We start from the raw sequence: 24937 nt of genomic DNA on the forward strand, positions 1-24937 counted from the left end.
CCCAGGTAGCATTTGCTTTACCTTTTGTATTTCTTCTACTTGGCATTTATGACAGTCCTATAACTCCCTATTAATCCTGTTGTATTCAAATTTGACTAAATTCCATTGAGGGCAGAGATCACATCTGTCTGGTTCCCTAATGTATTGTCAACACCTAGCACAATTCTTGGCATCCAAAAGACACATAATAAATACGTATTAAATCAACAATTTTGTATTTTTATAAGCAATTAAAGAAAGCATAGATCCACTTATTAAATTATATATATTTGTATCCTTGGCCTAATAAAGTATTGTAGTGACCAAATTTGCTAACATTTTATACATTATACTATTTAAGAAAATGTTTACCTGGAAGTTTAAGCTTTCTACAACAAGAATTACAGTGATGTTTTGCTCTGAAGTTTTTTATTGCATCTTCACCTAGATTTGCTGGGCCAAAAACCATATCACAGGATCTGGAATTGGTAGTTAAAAAAAAAAAAAGGCAATTTATGCAAATAGAAATGTAGAATTTGAAATTATAAAAATATTTTAACGAAATTATTAAAACTTATTACCTCTTTTCTTCTGCTTTTATCACAGATGGGTCAGTCAAATTTTCACCCACACCTTTATATGTATATATAAAAAAAGACAATTTGTATGATTGATGTAGACACTGACACTTGAGTAATAAAAAGTCATGAGAGATTTTGTAGTGTTATTAATTATATAGCATTATTCAAGAGGGTATTTTTTTCTCTTGATATTTTATAATTTGACTATGAAATTGCCAAAGTTGGTAGATAGGCAGATGAGCTCCCAATGGCACTGCTTCTGATACAACAGGGACAAAGTTGCAAATAAACATCTCCGTATGTAAAAGATCTACATGATCTCCCTGTTTTTCTTTAAGATTTATGTATTTATTTGAGACCAAGACAGAAAGAGCAAGCGAGTGCAAGCAGGGGGAAGAGCAAGGAAGAGGGTGACAGAATCCTTAAGCAGGCTCGAGGCTAAGCACAGAGCCAGATGCCAGGTTTGATCTCATGACCCAAGATGACCTGAGCTGAAATCAAGAGTCGTAAGCTTAACCAACTGAGCCACCCAGTTTCCCTTTCCCTTTTTCAACGTAGCAAAGAACAATTAGATACATGAAAGCATAATTTATAGGTCATTTTAAAAGTGTTTTGGATTTTTAAAACTGCTACACTAACATATGAATATATCCTCTTGTAGTCTGCTTGACTCTCTCTCTCTAAAATAAATCAACCAATCATTTCTTTAAAACAAGATTATTCGACACTGGAGAGTCTGTGGAGAAATGGGCATTCACATACAGTGCTAAGTATGAATTCCTATAACCTTGTGGAAAAGGAACCCAGCAGTAGCTATTAAAATTGTACCCATCTCTAATTTAAGCCAATTCAGGAATATGGACATAAAAGTAGCAATACATGAGTATGTTTGTTGCAGCATTGTTTATAGTAGCAAAAAGGAAAAAAAAAAAGACTAAATTATGTCACTCCTCCATATTATATTATGCAAATATTAAAAGGAGTAACTTAGATTTATCAGTAACGACCCAAAAGATGCCCATGACATAGCTGGAAAAAGAACAAGTGAAATACACACACATACACACACACGGCATCATCCCAGTAGAGGAAAATCACAACATAAAACAAAATAATCAAAAATAAGGGAAAAGGGGGCACCTGAGTTGCTCAGTGGGTTAAGTGTCTTGACTCTTGATTTTGGCTCAGGTCATGATCCTAGGGCTGTGAGATGGAGCCCCAACTTGGGCTCCACACTGGGCATGGAGCCTGCTAAAGATCTCTCTCCTGCTCTACTCCACTTTAAAAAAAAAAAAAAAAAAAGGGATCCCTGGGTGGCGCAGCGGTTTGGCGCCTGCCTTTGGCCCAGGGCGCGATCCTGGTAGACCTGGGATCGAATCCCACGTTGGGCTCCCGGTGCATGGAGCCTGCTTCTCCCTCTGCCTGTGTCTCTGCACCTCTCTCTCTCTCTCTGTGACTATCATAAATAAAAAAATAAAAAAAAAAAAAAAAATTTAAAAGGTAAAAAAAGCCTCTACTTGTGTATTTGTCTTCATAAAAGTAGAGAAATAGTAAAGATGGGAAAACCGTTCTTTATATATTTCTATATTGTTTAACTTGTTTGCAGTAATTGTGTCAAATATTCCTATGAAAAATGGCTTCAGGAACATATTAATGATGTAAAGAACGGCACTACTTTCCTTAGTGAAAATAACTCCCATCTTTTATTTTTATTTATTTGTTTTAAGTAAGCTCTACTCTCACATGGGACTTGACTGAGATCAAGAGTCATAAGCCCTGGGGGGCCTGGGTGGCTCAGTCGGTCTGCCTTGGTCATGATCTTGGGGTCTTGGATCCAAGTCTCTGGTCAGGCTCCCTGCTCAGTGGGGAGCTGCTTCTCGTGCTCCCTCTGCTCCTCCTCACCCATGTGCTCTCTCATTCACTCTTTCTCAAATAAATAAATAAAATCTTAAAAAATAAAAAAAGTCACAAGCCATACCAAAGGAGTCCGCCAGGCACACTAACTCCCATCTTTTAAATTAATAGTTCAGACAAAATCTGTTTGGCTTTATCTCCTATGCATGTTTGAAGATAAAGGATGCTTATTTAGGAATAAACTTTAAGGGGAGCCCTGGGTGGCTCAGTAGTTTAGCGCCTGCCTTTGGTCCAGGGCACGATCCTGGAGACCCAGGATCGAGTCCCACGTCGGGCTCCCTGCATGGAGCCTGCTTCTCCCTCTGCCTGTGTCTCTGCCTCTCTCTCTCTCTCTATGTCCATCATGAATAAATAAAATCTTAAAAAAAAAAAAAAGAATAAACTTTAAGATCCCTTTTACTTAATTGGATTGACTTGTCTAACATTTTACATCGGTGTCACTATATATACTAAATCATTTATGTAAAATGATGAACTACTGAAAAAAGGATAGTTATTTTTACAGAGATTTTCTTTCTTGAGCTTGAATCAATGCCATTTACTTTTCAGCACAATCCTTTATATTTGTGACTATGTATATAACAAAAAAATTTATCAAGTGATAAACATTCTAAAAAATTTTCTTTATGTGATTTTGAAATCTGGTCTGTGTTAACATTTGAAATTAAGGCTGCTCTTCAGGAAAAAAAAAATTATAGAAGCTATAATGTGAAAGTACCTCAGGCAGAGTTGGCAACTTGCTCAGTTTTATTTTCCTTTGACCCTATTGTGAAGCTTCAGACATTACTCTGAGCAAATTTGCCCTCTCCACACCACAACTTCCTTTTTCTATGTATGAGAGTTTGTCTACAAAAATGGTTATGATCAGTTTTTCCTTCCCTGCATATACATGCTATTCTACTCAAGAAGTGCTGGAATCCATTCCCACCTCTTGAATCTGGGCTGTCCTTATTATCTGTCTTTACCAGTAAAATATGGAGGAAGAGATCTGAGCTAGTTCTGGACTTAGTCCTCAGAGTTTCTGCTTTCTCTCTGTAGGAAACTAGCTGCTATGTAAAGTCTAACTACCCAAAACTACCATGCTAGGAGAAAGTCCCGTTAATCAGCCATCGGAGAGATCGCATGCAGAGAACTGAGGGATTCAGATGTCAGAGAACAGAAACCTCAGACATCTGACTCCAGTAAGCTGTCCATACTTACTCTCCAGCCATTCAAGCCCTCAGAGGAGATAGCAGAAATAAGCCATCCCCACTATGCCCATTTCAAATTCCTGAAACCAAAGAACTGTAAGCAAATAAAATGGTTGTTTTAATCCATTAAATATTTAAGTAGTTTAGTTCACAATAGTAGATAATATAAACACCAGGAATAACAGAATACCTGTTACTGTTACAAAGAAACAGTCTTTATAATTCTAAAAGACTGAGGCTACATACACATCTAAAAGTAGAATAGTGGGGGGGATCCCTGGGTGGCTCAGCAGTTTAGCACCTGCTTTTGGCCGAGGGTGTAATCCTGGGGTCCCAGAATTGAATCCCCCATCGGGCTCCCTGCATGGAGCCTGCTTCTCCCTCTGCCTGTGTCTCTGCCTCTCTCTCTCTGTCTCTCATGAATAAGTGAATAAAATCTTTAAAAAATAAAAAAAATAGTGGATTGCATGTATTTTTGTTTATCAAAATATGTATTATCCAAACAATAATTAAGATAACAAGATCCCACCATTCAGGGAGGGCCCTGATGGCTATATGCTAATGGTTATTGACTTGCTTTTTTAACAGCTTCTACTGACCCACAGTTGTTTTTTTGTTATTGTTTTGCTTTAAGATTTTTATTTATTTATTTGTGAGAGGCACAGAGACAGAGGCAAAAATATAGGCAGAGGGAGAAGCAAGCTCCCTGTGGGGAGCCCGATGCGATCCCAGGACCCCAGGATCATGACCCGAGCCAAAGACAGACACTCAACCACTGAGCCACCCAGGTGTCCCCTGACCCATGGTTTTACCTATGTGTAAATTAATGGATTTCGGTATATCGCTTATAACATATGAATAGGTGAGAATCTACTGTACAATTCCACCGTAGCAAAACTTTAATAAACTTACCTTGTAAATCAAGTACCAGTAACTCCCCTCTTGTATATTCATAAGTCCAGTGGCTAAAGGCTAGCATGATCTCTTCCAGTGTATTAGTTGGAATAATCTCATCACCATTATTATTGTTGTATTTTCTAAATTCTCCAGTCATACATTCTTCCACAGCAAACCACTGTCCTGCTGAATGGCAATACAGCAGGAAAACTTCAAGGAACCTTATGAAAAACAGTTACAGACATTACTAGCAGTTTTGTTGGTAAATAATTAAATATTCAGCATTAATAATAAAAGTCAAAAGAGGATGCTATCCATATAAAACCAAAGGATCTCAAGAAAAATTTTAAGATTTACCTTGGAGAATACGGTATGGATTTGGGTTTCATTTGGTTGAAAGCAAATGTGAGCTTCTGTGCTGCTCTCTGTTGTTGAATTTCCTATAGAACAACAAAAATACACATACACAAAAAAAACCCTGTTGAAAACTGAAACTAAAATCTTATTTGGTTTAACATACTTTAGAAGTGAAAACATGAACCTTAAATAATGCTCCACTGTTATGCATTCACTAGCACTTACTCTGAGACACAGATGCAGAACTGTATCTTCTTTATAAATACTTGACCATGTGTTAACCACCTCAGGAAGAAAAGATTTGATAATATAAAGATGGCCTGATTTGAGGATATCATGTTCTGACCAGGTACACTGTACTTTGACAGCTCTCCGTAAACCGCCTCCCATCTCCTCTTTACTTAAAAACTCTATTTTTGCACAGAGGCCAAGCTGTGACCAAGAAGACATGCTGTTATTCAGTATACTGGGTGAACTCTCTTCCAAACGATACACTGTGACAGGCTCACCTGCAAGATGAATGAACACATTCTGAGGTCAAATTATGACTCTTTAAAATGACAAAGAGAATAAAAATTGGCAAGAATATTTTGTTAAATAAGAAATAGGAAATGAATTGGACAAAGTTGTAATTTTATAAAGGAAGTTTAAGGGCAACAAATGTTCAGGAATCTAGAATCTACTAATATCTCTAAATTCATGTACATTTAGTAATGATAAGCATTTTTGAAATTATGAACATCTTCAAGAAAAACTTTAAGAAAACAACCATTCTACAAATCCTGTAATGTCAATTTATCTATGCTTTCTTTACTAGACAATGGTTTCAGACCCTTTTTCAATGAGAAATACACTATTACTTCTGGATATGCTAGAAATAGAGATATCTAATACTTCTGATTATTCTTTCTTCTATTTAAACCATACCTGACTCTTGCTAATTAAAATTTACATAAAATGGACACTTCTTAATGAGACCCTTCTTTCTGTCACCATGTTCTATACAATAGCTAAAATCACCCATGTCCTATATAAAAGCTAAAATCAATAAAAAGTCATAAAAATAAAAATTATTAATTTATTATTAACAAAAAATTTATTTCCCCCTTCATTTACTTTTTGGATTTACCTCTTGGAGGCACAGGTGTAAATGGAATGCTCTGGGATAATCTCATCAAATTATTTCTTTCCACAGCTGCACAAAAATGAGAGAAAAATAATGAAATCCCTAAAAGCTCAAAATATTTTTTTTTCAAAATATTGTTAATGTTTTGTTGTTAACAGTACTTACCTGAGTAATAGTAATTTGTATCCATAACTGGTTTAAACGGAGAAGCAAGACCTAAAATGCAAATAAACAAATGAAACCCTTTTAAAAATACTAATGTAGCATAAATTTCATCCTAAGTTCCTTCTTGTAAGCTCTCTTCACCAATACAGAAAAATACAATAAAATATATTCATCACATGCTTGCTGTATATTACTCTTTTTCATTATGCCAGATCAGTCCTAACTGTGCACTCAGATACCTGAAAGGGAAAAAGTACATGATGTTTGACACTCTCCTGTCATAAACTGTATTCTTCCCATACTCCTTACTCAAAAAGAAAAATATCTTTTAGTTTTCAACCTTCAGGAGGTGGGGCCTGTAGCCAAGTAACCATTTTAGTGAGCTGACCATAGGAAGATGAACTCTGGAATGTAAAACATACCCCAAAGAGCCCCTGCTCCATATCTAAATGTATTGAGGACTTTACTTTTTAATTGTAGTAAGAAGAAGCTATGTGTTAAGTTTATAAAATATAAATGAAAAAGAACATATTGCCTTGCAGAGAAGGCAATCCGTCAACAGTTTTAATGTGTAGTAAGTAAAAAACATACACATTATATATACATATATGTATATAATAAGACTACATATATATATATATTTATGATGTATACATCATAGGACTATACAGGAGGGATACCAAATGCCTCCTGCTTGAAGAAACATTGAAGGATGTCTCAGAAAAGAAAGAAAAGATAGTAGTTTTGTTTATTATTTTATTTTTTTATTTTTCATTTATGATAGTCACACAGAGAGAGAGAGAGAGAGAGACAGAGACAGAGACACAGGCAGAGGGAGAAGCAGGCTCCATGCACCGGGAGCCCGATGTGGGATTCGATGCCGGGTCTCCAGGATCGCGCCCTGGGCCAAAGGCAGGCGCTAAACCGCTGCGCCACCCAGGGATCCCAAGATAGTAGTTTTGAAGGTAGTTATGTGGTCAGGGCAACATTTGCAAAGGCATGGGATTATTAAAGTGCATGCTGTACCTGAGAAACTGCAAGTGGTTCAGCATGAATAGAATAGCAGTTTTCAATACTAATTTAAATAAATATATTGTATATGATATAATATATAAACGTATAATAAATACAAATCAGCATTCCTCGATACATTATATAATATTTTGTTATATAATATATAAATGTATTGTTATTAATATATTAGTATATAAGATATAAACATATAATAAATACAAATCAGCATCACCTGAGAGGATTTTTCAATGTGTACCTACCCAGACCTCACTCCAAAATATTCTAATTCTGTAGATATGTCAGCATAAAGTGATTCTCCACAAATACTTGAAATATATAACCAAGACTGCAAACTAATGAACAAGAGTACAGGCATGCCTATAGGAGGTAAAGCTACAACAAATTGTAAGGAACCAAATATGCCATGCTAAGAAACGATACTGGATTTTAGCCAATGACAGTGGGGAAAATGAAAAGCAGAAGATGGTAAGTGTAGTGGCAGAAGAGAAGACAGACTGAAAGGGAGCCTAAGTGGCATAACTCTAAAAACCCAGATGGCAGTAAAATACTAAATGCGAACATATATATATACCTTACCACCTAGGAGTACAAGACCAATAAAAAATAAATACAAATATTTACCAAACAACAGGAACAAGAATACTCATCAACAGTACTATTCATAGTTATCATACAGTGGAACTATGAAATGCCCATCAGAATGGATAAACTCAATATATTCACAGAAGGAAATACTGTATAGTAATGAGAATGCATGAACTACCACTAGACACATGAATCTCATAAACATATGCAAGGAGGAAAAAGCCAGACACAAAAGTATGTACTTTATGATTCCATAAACATGAGGGTACTGGCAATATTCTGTTTTGTAATGTGGGTGCTAATTACATGGGTATACTTAGAGTACCCATGCATGTTATATACTTCAACAAAAGGTTTAAAAAATGAAGGGGTGAACTGAAAGCAGGAGCAGGATGTAAAGTGGAAAATGGGTTCTAGAGATATTTAAGAAGTAAATACAAAAGGACTTTGTGAGTGCAAGGTCAAGGGGGTCAAGAGTAACTCCTCAGGTTTGACCTCACTGACTGAAAGAGTATCATTAACTAAAACAGGGACTACAAGGGAAAAGAGCAGGCTAGGTCATAGAAATGAAGGGAGGTGGGGTGACAGTAAAGATATGATATTATATGGTGATTTCATATATTTGTGAAGCTGTTATTTTGAAGAGAAACTAGCTGAGGGAAGAAATTTTTATCACATTGGCTTTCAAACATGAAGTCTAAAGTTTCCTAGCTAAAAAAAAATAAAAATAAAAAAAATAAAGTTTCCTAGCTAGAATAATGTGTTATTTGCTGTTAACAGATCACAGATGATCCTCATTTTTTCACATTAAATCTACCATATGGACTCACCATTCAATGTTCCTTCTTCAGATGGCCTAAAGAAAACCAAAAAATATGAGTTGTGACGCAATCTTTGTTTTGGCTACCATACAATTTCTTATTTTGTAAAGTTATTATGATTATTTAATATAATACTATTTAAGTAATTCTGAGATCCAGACTCACTTTCGTTTGAATATATGACATTTCCCTTAAGCCAGTGTCAAATTCACACATGGATATAAATATGTCAACATACATACATTTTATAAACACTTTGTACCTTCAATTTTTTATTTTTTTTTTAAGATTTTATTTATTCATGAGAGACGAGAGAGAGAGAGAGAAAGAGACACAGAGACACAGGTAGAGGAAGAAGCAGGCTCCATGCAGGGAGCCTGATGTGGGACTGGATCCCAGGACTCCAAGATCACGCCCTGGGCCAAAGGCAGGCGCTAAACCACTGAGCCACCCAGGGATCCCCTGTACCTCCAATTTATACCTAAATGTTAGTAGTTTGCTGCCAAATTGAAGGTTCTAGTACTAATAGAGCAAAATATTCTGACTTCTCTATTCATGGAGATAAATTCTTTACTATATTAAGAATGCCTTGAAATGACTTTGCAGATTTCTGAAAATACAGAATTGTGGGCAAAGAATGGAGAGAAAGGCAAATAGACATCATTTGGCAAAACTCAATTTATAATGTTGAAAAAAATTTTCCAATGTTGAATATATTTATTTGTAACAACATATATTGGTACCAAGAGGAGGTTTTATTAATCCCATGGATTCCAGTGCAAATTAGACAGGTACAGTAGAAAGGAAAATGCAATAAGAATCAAGTAAAATGGGTTAGAAGCTTAGCTCTCTCATCCTACAGCTATGGGGCCTTGCTCAGGAATAAAAAAGACCAGATTCAGAAAGGACCTCTGAAGTGAAGAACTTTTACAGTCTCTTTTTAGCTCTTACTTTGATCTGATACTGTTATTTCCTACTGACTTTCACCTTAATATAAATATTTTTTTTTAATTTTTATTTATTTATGATAGTCACACAGAGAGAGAGAGAGAGGCAGAGACACAGGCAGAGGGAGAAGCAGGCTCCACGCAGGAAGCCCGATGTGGGACTCAATCCCAGGTCTCCAGGATCACACCCCGGGCTGCAGGCGGCGCTAAACCACTACGCCACCAGGGCTGCCCCTAAATATTTTATTATAGGAAGTATTTTCACCCTAGCCTCATCTCCTTGCTGCTGATAAACTACTCTTTACTTAGCATCTAAAAAGTACTAACCAACTCCACCTCTTTGGGTATTTCTATGGCTCAACACTGTGTAAGATAAGGTTCTCTTGCTAGCTGAATTAACATCAACTTCAAGTACCTATTCTGTATTTACATCGTATGATTTTGGTTATAAAAGATAGTATACTCTGAAGAGATCTGACTACAGATTGGTCTTCCAAATGCCATACAGGCCCATAATATCCAAAGAACTTGAATACTGGATGTCCATGTGGCACTTGGTTTATTTTCTTCTATATTCACATATATTTCTGGTACACAGAAGGAAATGGGGAACACTGTGGAATATCTAATAATTTCCTTCTCAAGTAGTCCATATCTCAAAGTAACTCTATTACGCTTCCACTATCAAATAGGCATTAAAACAAGAGGACTTTTTTTTTTTTTTTAATGTTCTTTAGAATCCTAAAAAAAACTAATTCTCAGGCTGGAATCACATAGATTATCTTTGATTCTTCTTTATGTTTAATATGTACTAAAAATTTTTACTTTCTAGGGATGATTACCTGTCAGATTGCCTTTTGTTTCCACATTTGGTTCTGGATTACTGTATCAGCTTTGTAGTGGATCTCCCTGAATGCAAACTTTTTAATGTATACTGTGTAATAACTGCTCTAATTACCTTTTCCAAAAGCAGGGGTAAGGCTTGCTGATTACAATGATGGGTATAGAAGTTAGCTAAGTGCAAAGCTAAATTGTCAAACTAGATCTTTGAATAAATTTTATTCAACAGCAAGTTGGAAACAGGACTAAATAAAATCATATTATAAGGAAGATTTTAGTAGAGTAGTAATTATAGTATGGCTCTAACAATGTAACTATAAAGAATTATAATTTTAAGTGTATATATTAATTCATAATAAATGAGTGCCCCCAATCTCGTCTATGTAAAGACAAGAGCCACTTAAATAAATAATTATCATCCATCTATAAAGGAGTATTTAAGAAATGGTACAAAGAACAAAAAAAAGACAACATCAAATAACTATGATACTTTTTAGGTTAATGATGAGAAAAGACTTACTTACATTTCTCTGTTTGATGGTCTATCTTGTAACCAATCCTTTAGTCAAAAACAAACACAAACGTAAAGTTAAAGAAAAAAAAATCTCTCTAGATGAAGTTTAACTGTTTAAACCTGTTTTGTTTCCTATAGTAGGTTTTAAGAATGAAGGACTGAAAAATTAATGTGAAGTCCTTGTTTCATACACCTGAACTAATAAAATAATAAATGGATATAATTATCTTAAGACCACTCCACAATATAGAATAATTTTGTGATTGTTATTTCCTACAATATAATTGTAGTCTGGCTAGTTGCTTTTTTCTGATGACAACTTTATACTCTTAAATACTATGTGCCCACAAAAGAAAAACACAACAAAGTATAAAGAGTAAAGTTAAAATCATGCACACTGTAAACAAATCACCAAAAACATTTAGACATATTTCATTAAAGTCTTTTTCTGTATGTGTGTATTGTTTTTACTCTGCAGTTTTTTCATCTAATTTTAAATGTATGATTACATTCTGATCCAATTTAGTAATTCTCCATTTAGCTATGCCTGATCTACGTTATTAACTTCCAATGAGTTATTTTTTATTTTAGATTTTTTCCCCTAATTTTCAGGACTTTTTGAATTGCGTCTTTTTTTTTTTAATTTGTTTTAATCACTTTAATAATCATACTTGTTTTAGTTCTGTAACCAATAATTCTACTATCTTAAGTTATTAGAGGTTTAATGCTGTTTATGTAACTTGAAACCCAAAAGTCTTATAATTTGGCATTGTCAGGTCATCTTCAATAGAACTTAATTTGTGGCAAAATTCTGCTGCTTAGGTTCAGGATAGGTCTTTCAGAAAGAAGGAACTGTTACTATGAAACTGTGTTAACTAACCCCCTCTTCTCATTGAAATAATTTTTTTAATAACATGATTTTCAATAATACAACCTCCTTATAGCAGAATGTAAGTTAATATGTTCCTGATAATCCAGGATAATTATGAGTAGTGATTTCTATACCTGACTCATATAAAGGAACAGTTTTTCTTTTTCCCAAGCTATTTGTTTGGCTTGCCAGAGTATGCTTTTTAAAGTATTTGTAAAATCAAATACTACCTAAATTGGTTGGGAACGACTTCATACAGTTTCACTACAAACAGATTACTGCTTTTCTTTTGTATAAATTTTTCTTTAAAATTTCCTAAACTATTGCATAGACAGTAATCTCTCTTAACACTGGCCATAGCAGTATTTTTTTCTAGCTATCTCTCCTGAGGCAAGGGAAATAAAAGCAAAAATAAACTATTGGGATTACATCAAAAAGTTTCTGATAGTAAAGGAAACAATCAACAAAACTAAAAGGCAATCTATGGAATGGGAGAATATATTTGCAAATGACATATCTGATAAAGGGTTAGTATCTAAAATATATAAAGAACTGATATAATTTAATACCTCCTAAACAAATAATCCAATAAAAATGGGCAGAACACATGAACAGACATTTCTCCAAAGACACAGAGATGGCCAACAGACACATGAAAAGATGCTCGACACCACTTATCATGAGGGAAATGCAAATCAAAACTACAATGAGATTATCACCTCACATCTGTCAGCAAGGCCAAAATCAAAAACATTTAAGAAACAACAAATGTCAGCAAGGATGTGGGAAAAAAAAGAATTATTTTGCACTGCTGGTGGGAAGGCAAACTTCCACTGTGGAAGACAGTATGAAGGCTCCCCAGAAAGTTAAAAACAGAACTATCTTATGATGTAGTAATTGCACTACTGGGTATTTAGCCAAAAATACAAAAACATTAATTTAAAGGAATACATGCACTTCTATGTTTATTCCAGCATTATTTATAATACCCAAATGATGGAAGCTTCCCAGTGTCCAGTGATAGATGAATGGATAAAGAACATATGGTATATATACACTGGAATATTATTCAGCCATAAAAAGAATAAAACCTTGCCATTTGCAACAACATGGACAGAACTGGAGAATACTAAATGAAATAAGTTAGAGAAAGACATATATCATACGATTGCTCATATGTGGAATTTAAGAAACAAAACAAACAAGCAAAGAGATAAACCAAGACTCTTTTAAAGAACAAACTGTGGATCTGGGAAGAGGGAAGGTGGGCGAGAGGATGGGATAAATAGAAGGTGGGGATTAAAGACTACACTTATCATGATGAAAAACATAAAATTATAAAGATAATTTTATATTTATCATGATGAAAAACATAAAATTATAAAGATAATTTTATAGATCTATATATCTAAATACATAAATAAGTAAAAATAAACCCCTAACTATTCAGACAACAGGAAGAAACTCTACTAAGAATAATTGCCACCACGTACTAATGTTAGTTTTCTAAGGTAAAATTTTTTTGAACAGTAAATATAACCTCAAATAACATATCACCATCTTTTAGCTCTTTTTAAATAAATACACATATTAAAATATGCATTTGTTTAATTGAAATGTACAAACCGGTAGTAAAGCTGCTTTGGAATCTACTTCCTGAGTTTCTTCTGTAGATGGCCTTCTACTGCTATTTTCTACTTAAAGAAAATTTTAAAACGTAAGTTATACAATTGAAAGTTTTTTGATATCAACTAACAAAACACAAATTGTTTTTACATACAGTGTAACCTTCATAAGATAATTTATCCCCTCCTCAACACTGCTGAAGATTGAGCTACATGCCCACAGATCTCTTGACAGGGTATCAAAATTATTCAATTTACTTTTCTAAAAAGGCACTAAGAAATAAAAGACTATAACGGAAAAAATCTTACTCTTCCTATTTCCAAATTTCTTATGTATCCTACCATTTATTTTTTGTGTGTGTACACCTATCATTTTTTAAAACCATAAATAAATAGGATAATAATACATATTTTGGGTGGTTTTATTGTTGGTTTTTTAACTTTAAGCTTGGCGATCTTTCCATAATCAATACACAGAGAACTTTCTCTATTTTGATGTTACATTGAACTTCATACTATGGGTGTACAATAATTGTACAGAATAATAACCAAACTCGTACTGATGGACATTTGGTAGGATTTCAATCTCTTGCCATCACAACATTGTAATTCATGATCTTAAACATACATCATTTTATAGTAATAGAAAAAAAGTTAATCTCTCCTCCCATTATTTAAGATGCCATATCTTTATCATATCTTGTTTTTCTTTATCCTAAACTTAAGAATTAAGCCTATTTTAAAAAGTCAGGATGTTAAATTCTAAAGTAACTTAGAATTTACAACTTTATGACATAGTGAAGAAAAATCTCAGAATGAATAGTGATGGGGAATCTTAGAACAAAATTTGTATTCTGAGTGTAGAGGGCAAAAAAGACAAGATTGAAATACATTAGAAGAGTCTGGACAAAATTTTTTCAAGATAATGAAACTGATAAAATGCATTATGTATCTGAGTATCTTGAAGAAATGTAGTCAATAGCAGAGAATCTAGTGCTGATCTAACCAAAATTACAATATAATTATATTGGTGGAAAAGAGTAAACGTGTGTGTATGTGCACGTGCGCGTGTATTTGGGAACCGGGGGAGGGGAAGAGTTCAATTCTTGCCTTCTTTAAGGGGAGGTCAAAAGTTATGGTCTAAAGCTGAAATATGAGGATGCAAAATTAAGAAGCAGAAAATTAACTGCAGAAAGAACATCCATGTTACTGAAAATGAATTTTATTTCTTCCCTGCTAACCCTTCCACCATTCTTTTTCTTACTTTATTTCTCCAGCAAGAATGTTAAATAGAAATAGTAACAGCCAGAATCCCTGCCTTGGATCCCCATGTGGTTTTCAATTGATCATTATGAAATATAGTATCTGTGGTAACTTTTTGTCAATATCCCTTATTCAGATTAAGGAAACTCCATTCTAACTTTGCTAGGAGTTTTAATCATGAATGGATGCAGAATGTCATCAAATGCCTTTTCTACAGCTACTGAGATGATCAAATGATTTTTCTCCTCTGTTACTATCGTACATCAATTATACATACATACATATATATAATTTTTTTTTCTTTAAGTAAGCTCTACACTCAACATGGGCCTTGGACTCACAACCCCAAGATCAAGAGTTGCATGCTGTATTGACTTAGCCAGCCAGGTGCCCCTCATCAATTATATTTTTGATGTTAGTGTTAAACCAACTTGCACTCCTGGAAAACTTCCAACTTGATAATGCTGTATACCAGAAGAGAATGAAAGGGGAAATGATGGTCAGCTGGACATAGTAGTGATGTTTTTCTTAAGGAACGCTATAAACGTTAAATGCACATTAGTGAAAAGCTGAATAATAAATTTAAATTTATATGCATATATAACTTTTGACTCATAAAAAAAAGTGTGATATGGAAACATCCCCAGGCCATTTAATTCTCTAGTGAAAAATTAAAGGTGTAGATGTATGGTATATTTCTTTCTGTGTAAAAATGAGAGGAAGAAGACTACTGTCTTATAGGATCTGTGTGAAACTCAAGAGAATAAATAAAAATAAGTGGTTACATGTTAGGTTGGAATGAGACAGACTTATTTTCAAAGTACTTGTGTGTGTTTGTATTTTAATTCTGAGCCAAATAAAAGTATTAGCTTTTTTTTTTTTAAGATTTTATTATTTATTAGAGACACAGAAAGAGAGAGAGAGACACACACACACACAGGCAGAGGGAGAAGCAGGCTCCATGCAGGTAGCCCGACGTGGGACTCGATCCCAGGTCTCCAGGATCATGCCCAGGGCCGAAGGCGGCACTAAACTGCTGAGCCACCCAGGGCTGCCCATATTAGCTATTTTTAAAAGTTAAATTAGAAAAATAGGTTAAAACACTACAGATTCATCTGTGTAAGTTAAAACCCGCAGATTCATAAAGATCATCTAGGTACTAAACAATTTGTAAAAAATATGAGAATATTGGGATTATGTGTATTATTCAAACTTAAAGGAACAATGAATGACCTGAATCGTCATTTTCTGACTCTTGAAACATTTGCTGCTCAGGTGTGTGACATACATAAAATATACGGAAAGCTTAAATGAGCATGTTTGGTAACATGATTCACAAGTCAGAAACTTACCTTGTTCTAAATGAAGAGGAATAGAAGTTTTACGACATTCAGTAAATCCAGCATGAGAACTCACATGTTTCAAAGCATTTTCAGAAGGAACATCATTCTGTATATTGCACAAATACACAATTTAAAAAGAATTAAACTGAATTTCAAATGATTATACTAAGTAGTATAAGCGTCTCTGTATCTATTCAGCTCAATATGCTTTAATCTACCTGGACACCAAATATGTTACAGGTTAATTTTCTTCAATGACAATCTCAAAAAACTACATCAAAATATACTATTTATTGTTCATAAACCCATCTGAATGGATCCTTTTCAATAGTAATACAATTTCATAAAAAACTGAGGGAACTATGAAAAACTGTAGGGAAAATAATAAAACGTTTACCTGTTTACCTAAAAAACAAAATGCTATTTTACACTGACAGATTATAAGAGTTTGGAAGATAAAGGAGTAGAGAGGAGAGGTTTTTAGGGGGAAGAAGGGGTTTCTGGATAGCTTTCTTATTAATTATATGAGCTGTTTACATAATAAAGATTTGATCATTATTTGTCACATTTCAATTTTTCACAAATTTGTTTTTACTTATCTATGATTTCCATTTTTTGGTACTTAAATCTCTTCACATCCTTCAATACTGTTTATTCCTTATACATTTAAAAAGTCCTCCTGGTCTTACTGACTTAATATTTCTATTTTCTGAAATGATTTGAATTTTTACATTTAAAGCTGGAATTCAGGGGCACCTGGGTGGCCCAGTGTGAGCACCTGCCTTTGGCTCAGGTTGTGATTCCAGGGTCCTGGAATCAGGTCCTGCATCAGGTTACCTGCAGGAAGCCTACTTCTCCCTCTGCCTATGTCTTTGCCTCTCTGTCTCTCATAAATAAAATCTTTAAAAATAAATAAATAAAAGCTTTAATTCATCAGAGTTTATGAAGTGATACAAGAACATAAACAGACTTTTCCAAATTTCTACTCATCCATTTGTACTTACTGACAAAGCATTTCCCTTCTCATCAATTTCTAATCTAACCCTCCCTATTAAATTCTTATATGCAGGAGCGTTATTTTGGAGTCACCAAAATGTTCACTGTTTCAACTGTTCTACCTGTACAATATTTTATAGTCTAATTCTCCCTTAACTTTCTCATTTTTACCTACCCATTTTCCCAGATGAACAAACTGCATTAAATTAATGTGGGGACAACCCAATCCATTCAGAGTTTTCTCTCTTCAAGTTATAAATAGGTTACACACTATTATGCAACTCTAAGATATTCCCAAACTTCTACCACCTCTCAGAAACAGTGAGTTTTAAAATAGTATTCCTGCAATAAAGTATTACTTTTATTAAGTAAATTCAACTTACATCAAGAAAGTTAAGCTTTTCTACCTTTGATGCTCTGTACTCTTCATATACAGCTGATTATATAACCAAGTGAGAGTGCTAACCTTTTATGTGGTCACAATGCGACTCCAATTTCCTTTCTGATTTTAGTTGTTTCTTTTGGAACCAGTTTTAGCTATTTCTTATTTGCTTTATTTAAGTGCTTTCTTTGATATGACACATGAGTTTCATAGAATCATCTATAACAGAAATTCTAGTGCAGGATTGATGGTGGGCTTCCAGATATTTGTAAAATTCCATATAGATAAAATTTTGTATATGTGCATTTTTATGGGAAGAGGGTCTATGGTTTTCATTTGATTTTCAAAGAGGTCTATAACCCACATTCAAGAACTCAAAGTCTCAGACTCTAACCTAGAGCTCATTATTCTATTAATATAGTTTGAGTTCTTTTTCTCTAAGTAATTTACTCAAAATTGTTTAATTCAAAACACGGCCACCACTTTTCTGCCACTTTTCACAGAAACTTGTAATTTCTTCTTCTTTTTACTAGAAAGTTACCTGCCCACTTAAAAATTTTAGCATACTCTGGGTTTTTACTTCATTTAATAGGTTCATTATTAAAAAGTGAAATCTGTGGGGGAAACCTTAATGCCACAAGAACATACTGATACAGTTCTTTCAACTGCCACTGTGACATTTTAATGCCATAGAGGCATTTTAAAAGTTCAATGAAATACATATTAGAGGGGATCCCTGGGTGGCTCAGCAGTTTAATGCCTGCCGTCAGCCCAGGGCATGATCCTGGAGTTCCGGGATCGAGTCCCACATCAGGCTCCCAGCATGGAGCCTGCTTCTCCCTCTGCCTGTGTCTCTGCCTCTCTCTGTGTCTTTCATGAATAAATAAATAAAAACTTAAAAAAAAAAAAAAGAAATACATATTAGAGAATGACAGCCTAAGTCAGGGTAGTTGTTAGTACTGAGAGAACCTGAGATACTACAAAAATGTTTAGGAAGCAAAACAAGTTAGATTGGCTGTTGAATGATGAGAGAAGTAGGACTGCAGTTATGCCTTGATAAAACTAGAATGCTGATGTTATTAACAGAGACAGGAAATACTGAAGGAATATGTCTGCTGAGCATGAGGAAGATGGTGAACTTGAGGTTTTGACTGCTGAGTCTGACAACTCTAAATATTTCCAACTAGTTAGCAGTTCCAATCTTTTACTGTGATAACATGCCAATCCTCTAGTCAGAATCACTCCAAAGATTTACTTTCCCCATATCCATATTCCCACTTTAGTTTTCCTGGCTAAAAACTAAATGCTGGGGATCCCTGGATGGCTCAGCAGTTTGACGCCTGCTTTCAGCCCAGGGCGTGGTCCTGGAGTCCCGGGATTGAGTCCCCAATCAGGAGTCCCGGGATTGAGTCCCCAATCAGGCTCCATGCGTGGAGCCTGCTTATCCCTCTGCCTGTGTCTTCTGTCTCTCTCTCTGTGTCTCTCATAAATAAAATCTTTTAAAAAAAACCAATAAATTAAAAATAAAAAATAAAAATAAAAATAAAAACCAAATGCTGATATGGCTGGTAAAAAATTCATGCTATCTCAAGTCTTATTTCAGCTGAGAAATCGTATTCTTGGTTTTCTCCTGACTCCTTAATAATTTCACACAATGGTTACCCTACACCCTCTCTTTCTGATGTACTCCATTAAAGTTTCCACCAGCCTTACTGGAAAAACATGCCATAAGAGTTATCAACAAACTCCTCAGATTACTTTATTATCTCCTTTAATTTTTAAAAAACTTTGCGTTAATTTATATACAATGAAACACACAGATTCTTAAATGGTAAGTTAGAGAAGAGTTTTAGCATTCTTTCTTTCCAACTCAAAATATCTGTTACAATTTTTTATTATCTGCCCATCAGAAAAAAGTTATACTTTTTAATCCTTAAGATTATCGTCTGAATGCTCAATTTCTCTCCATCTATGTTTTCTTGTTTTTAAAATTTTAATTCCCAATCAGTTCTTCCTCCAAGATAAAACAAGAGATTGAATTTAAAAATAAAAATACTGGTTTCCCTACTGGTTCCTTTCCCTCATATTAAGATTCTATCATTATAGGTATTTATGAAAGCAACAGTTAAATACTTTTCACTCACTGTTCTATACATTTAAAAAAGTTAATTAGCAAACATTTATTGAATATCTTACACCTGAACATTATACTGTAGTTACTGGCATATTCAGCTTTTTACTGCTTGGCTACAGGTTCCTTGACAGACAGGGTTATGATCTAATAAATTCTGGGGCAGGAAAGAGTTGAATTCAGTATTTGGTCAAGGGCAAATGTATAGGTGCAAGCATTTTTTTTTTTAAGAGAATTGTTAAATAGGTATTTTTAATTTTTATTAATTAAAAAAGTGCAAGCTATTTGTAGAACATTTTTCATATTCAATCGTTTCTTCATTTTAAATGGTATGTAGCTTTAAATATTTGGGACCATCATGTTGATGATGATCTCTGCTAAAACTGCATTTTTAATTGAAATATTTAATGTTCTTTTGAACTAAACACACAAATAGCAAAATAAGGTTGAACTGTGCTGTTATAAGGATTTACTTACAGATAATATTTCTTTTATCTTGTTTGATGTTTCTTTAAACTTCTGCAAATAATCCACGCTATCTCTGTGTCCTTAAAGAGAAAAAAAAAGATTACAACAAAAAATATTTATTTTTTCTTATCAAAAAATAATGTCCTTGCCGAAAGTCTACATAAAAGTGATTTTATGTTATTTTTAAAAGTAGTTTTGATGGCTCTGAAGTTTCTGGTAGATTTTCTGATATATAGTAAAAATATCTGTCAAGATGCTAGAGATGAGTAGTTGAGTTTATAGTAAGAGCAAAAGCCAAAGGCCTCCTAAAATAAATCCAACATATGATATTAATTGCTTGAAAAAAAGAAAAAAGGGCAGCACTGCTTTTACTATTAATAAAATATAAAATTACATATATAATAATATGTGATCTTTATTATACATATATATTCACATACTATATATACAAATTATATGTAGAGATAAATAGGTATCTATACATATCCATCCCAGTGGCAATATACTAATAGACTAAAATGTACTTTAAAAAAATAAATTGGGATAGATTTTATGCAGGAAAAGTTGTCTCTAAATCCATACTGAACTGTACACAGCCTAGCAGAGATCAGTATGCTCAGTTATTTAGATAAGTTACAGGGTTGGCCTCAATGTGGAGATTACGTGGACATGCCATATTCTCTGACTAATCTCCATACAGGTTTCGTGACTAGGTAAATTTCTAAGCTGGGAAGACTCAAACAAGTGTTAAGACAAGGTTAGGAAGTCACCTGATGGAAAAATTCAAACCTGAAGAGACAGAGGGCCTCTTTCATGCCTCAGAACACTCTGATCAGGCCACAAACAACTCAAGTTTTTTCTAAGAACTCTTTGTTAAATACTTTAATCTTTACTAATCTAACAGAAGACTGTTAGAACACTATATTCTCCCAAATAGTAGCAACCTAGCTAGCTCTATAAAGTGTTCTCTCTTCACCTTTCCCTTCTGTATGGCATATTATCAACATTAAAATATCTTAGGTCTCCCCCATCATTAAAAACAAAAGAAATAAAAAACCTTAGATACAAACCACAGTATTAGTTATTTCTTCTTTTCACCATCATAGTAAGCTTTATAGTTGCTACCCAAGTCCTGCTTTTTACACTCCCTCCTCCCATTCACATTTTATTTCAATATAATCTGGCTTCTCCTTCAACCACTTCACTGAGACAGATTCCACCAAGGCCACTAATCTGTACTCACTGCCAAAACAAATACATTTTCAGTCCTTATTGTGCTTTAGCTATCTGAAGTGTAAGAATGAATTATTCTTTTCTGAAATGCTCTCTTCTTTGGGCATATTAATAGTGGTTTGACCATAAATCCTCACTTTCCAAGTAGAGTCCTGGCTTTCTCTAGTGTCCTAATGTAATTATTAGCATACCCTTTTCACTATCAAAAGTGTACTGGCTGAGATGAAAAATTATGTGGTCACCCAACTTATAAAACACAGCTCTTTTCTAGTTATTTCTATGTAGCCTTTCCTATACTTTTCTATTATTTCCCAAGTATCTAACATTCATGAATCACTCAGGTTCTTTCAACAAGTGAACCGAACTCAACAGAAGATTCTCAAAATCAAAAGAAAAAGCCCAGTAAGTTTTATATACAAATGTTATTAAATTCCCCAAAGAGGTATATACCAATGGAACTATTCAACCTATTTTCCCCACTTGATTCCTTTTAAAAATTTTAGAACCGGGATCCCTGGGTGGCGCAGCGGTTTGGCGCCTGCCTTTGGCCCAGGGTGCGATCCTGGTAGACCCGGGATCGAATCCCACATCGGGCTCCCGGTGCATGGAGCCTGCTTCTCCCTCTGCCTGTGTCTCTGCGCCTCTCTCTCTCTCTGTGACTATCATTAAAAAAAAAAAAAAAAAAAATTTTTTTAGAACCATAATCTATGAAATGTAGTCCACTTACCATACAAGTGCATGGTTTTACTAATTAGTTATTTATTTCTAAGGTGATAATTTTAAGTAAAAATATTGATAATAGAAATATTAATTTGCCAAACTTACCAACAAATGCTCCAAATTCTACATTATCTCCTTCCGCAGCTTTACAGCAAACAACTTCTTGATCTTTGGTAACAGTTTCTAAGTGGCTTTTACAACTTGGCTGGGAAGGTGTACTAACAAAAAATTTGGTTGGTGGGGATGACAGATGTGGTATGCTATTAGATGAACTGCCTAATTTTTGATTTTTACTGAACATTTTTAACATCTCGACCCCATGTAGTCTCTGTCGCAGTTCTGGAGGAGAAATAGCACTTGGGAATAAGGCACCACAAGAGGAACCAGCCTCTGGGAAATTGAATTCTTTTCTCTGGGGTATTACAGGTAAATCCTGACCAAATATGTTACACTGAGGATCTTTTTCATCTTTCATAAAAATATTACAAAGAAAAGGATTAGTACTTTCAAGACCACCTTGAGGAACTGAGGAGCTAAGTGTATTTACTACACTGTGCTTTTTCCATACAGAAGGTCTTACAGGACCATCGTCAATAAGGTTTTGAGCCAAATGTTTGGAAATGCTCAATTCTCGTGTGATTTCATTGTGAACTTTGCTAGCTTCAGAAGCTTTCTGGGCAGTGAGCGTTTTTAATGTATCTACAGTCAGGGCTGAAAGATCTTGCAAATGGCCAATTTGAGAATCTAATGACTGTAATGATCTTTTTATATAGTTGACACGATCTCCAACTTCTTTAATTTGAATGCACATCTGCTCCACCCTGTAGGGGAAACAGAGTTTTTATAAATGTTAAAAATTAAAGTTTTAGAGATTCTTTTTATACTCTCAATAAATTACAATGGTAAAAAATTTTTACATGCCCTCAAACAAGCTAACATAGAAAATAAGATGATTATTTACTTATAAAAGGCACATCTAATGTTTAAGAAGGATCCAGTGCTGGGGGACACCTGGGTGGCTCAGTGGTTGAGCATCTGCCTTTGGCTTGAGTTGTGATCCCAGGGTCCTGGGATCGAGCCCCACATCAAGCTCCCCACAGGAAGTCTACTTCTCCTTTGCCTATGTCTCTGCCTCTCTCTCTCTCTCTCTCTCTCTCTCTCTGTGTGTCTCTCATGAATAAACAAAATCTTTAAAAAAGAGGGAGAGGGGGAGTTCCTTGTGCTGATTCTATTATAATAAAATGCAAAATTTCAAAAAACATTTTTGTTATTACAATTTCCCCACATCAAAGTAACACACACGGATGTGTATAAAGCTACATATACATAGAAATATCATTACCATTATTATAACTATACCATCTGCTTCCAGAAGGTAGCAAAGCCAATAGAAAAAGAAAAAAAAATGCTTTGAAACAATATAGTTTCACTTTTCTCCACTGACTAGGAAAGACAGTAAATCTCCTGTCCTCTGTAACAAGTGTCAAAAAAATAAGAAACTGACTTACTTACACTAAATATTAAAAATTAGAACTGAACTGTCTTCCAATATATAAAATTACTAAGCTTATTTGACAAACATAAATTGAACAGTGACCATGTATAAGACATAACAGAATCCAAAAAAAAAAAAAAAAAGACATAACAGATTCCATGTGACATATAATCAATTATAATTAAAGAGCCTTCTGAACCTCTCAAAAGTGACACGAATTCTCTCTTCACTCCCAGAATGGAATTTATCATCTTTTTCATTAAAATACATCTCAACACATTGTTCTTCAAAGTCATGTAGTTTCTTTTGATCTTCTTCTGTTAAAAAAAGTTCTAAGGAGGGAAAAGAAAAAAAAAATCAATGAAGACTATCAAGATATCAAATTGTACACCTCATGAGTCATGAATTATTTAGGGCTCATAAGACCATATCTATCATCTGTAATTTCTTTCTCTTTTTACTGTAGTGTTTCTAAAGCATTGAGCAAGTACTTCCATTTTTTTCTTCAGCAAGAGGAGTACCTCCTCCTCTTCTAATTTCCTTTCCCTATAAAACACTCTTCCCCTACCATCTCTCTTTGCACCTCTCCCTCATTTACCCAGATAGAGAAATTTAAGAACCAATTTGGTAGAACAGTAAGCCACTATAAAATTTTAAGCACGGTTTGATATGATGATTAGTCTCATGTAGTAAATATAGAATAAACTAGTGTTATTGTTTACAAAGCAGCAAAAATCATTTGTAGAACAGCAAATGTTGTTTTACATTACCATTTTAACAAAAACAAACTGACATGCCACATTCAAAGAGAAGTTTAATACTGAATTCACTTTTACAGATATATTATACTTAAAATTCCTTTATGTTCAGACAAATTCAACAAAAACTTTTTATAATATTGGCCAATTAAGTCTTCTGAATAAAATTAATACTTAACCTTCAGCATAATATTGGTAAGTGGTAAAATAAAAACATTTCCTGTAATATATTTTACTTACTTGGTCCATCTGAAGTCTTATCTTTTTTTCTTCTTTTACATATGCAGCAAAACAGAGAAACTATATGGCTGAGAATGATAAGTGGTGGAGGCAGAACTGGTTTCTCATGATAAGCCATAATAAAATGATAACGTTGGTACTTCCATACAATATTGGAAATTGCCTTCACTTGTAAATACACATTGCTTGAATAATAAAGAATAAAAATAAACATAGCTAATTATACAATACAGTTTTAAATACTAAAAACTACTGTAATTCTATTCTAAACAAAGATTCAAAAGAGTACTCTACCATACACAAAACTAAAAGGCAAATGAGGAATTGGAAAAAATACAGCAAGAAGTATAAGCTACTAGTTTGATATTGCTGGGAGTCTTAATTACAGACTCCAGAAAAATGAGCAGAAAATATCATCTTATTAGGATTCTAAAGTTATATATGAATGACAAAACTATTAA

The 24937-nt window shown here is 34.1% G+C and overlaps 1 protein-coding gene across 3 annotated transcripts in view; it reads right to left on the reverse strand.

Annotated features, from left to right (window-relative positions):
* The window catches only part of TRPM7 (transient receptor potential cation channel subfamily M member 7), a 114409-nt gene that overhangs the window by 10158 nt on the left and 79314 nt on the right, over positions 1-24937 (reverse strand). The window contains exons 24-38 of one of the 3 annotated variants that reach the window (XM_077881073.1): positions 24477-24661; positions 23678-23810; positions 22089-22804; positions 20040-20110; positions 16063-16159; positions 13449-13516; positions 10962-10996; positions 8660-8685; positions 6210-6260; positions 6048-6113; positions 5144-5427; positions 4919-5001; positions 4577-4782; positions 561-612; positions 352-458 (exon numbers count right to left, since the gene is read on the reverse strand). In XM_077881073.1, coding sequence (XP_077737199.1) covers positions 352-458; positions 561-612; positions 4577-4782; positions 4919-5001; positions 5144-5427; positions 6048-6113; positions 6210-6260; positions 8660-8685; positions 10962-10996; positions 13449-13516; positions 16063-16159; positions 20040-20110; positions 22089-22804; positions 23678-23810; positions 24477-24661 — 2180 coding nt within the window. Of the gene's footprint in view, positions 1-351; positions 459-560; positions 613-2036; positions 2833-4576; positions 4783-4918; positions 5002-5143; positions 5428-6047; positions 6114-6209; positions 6261-8659; positions 8686-10961; positions 10997-13448; positions 13520-16062; positions 16160-20039; positions 20111-22088; positions 22805-23677; positions 23811-24476; positions 24662-24937 lie in introns of those variants that run through there. The other 2 variants (XM_077881072.1, XM_077881074.1) reach the window with 2 other exon arrangements.

The sequence above is a fragment of the Canis aureus genome, chromosome 32 (genome assembly GCF_053574225.1).
Source record: "Canis aureus isolate CA01 chromosome 32, VMU_Caureus_v.1.0, whole genome shotgun sequence".
In the NCBI taxonomy this organism is placed as follows: domain Eukaryota; kingdom Metazoa; phylum Chordata; class Mammalia; order Carnivora; family Canidae; genus Canis; species Canis aureus.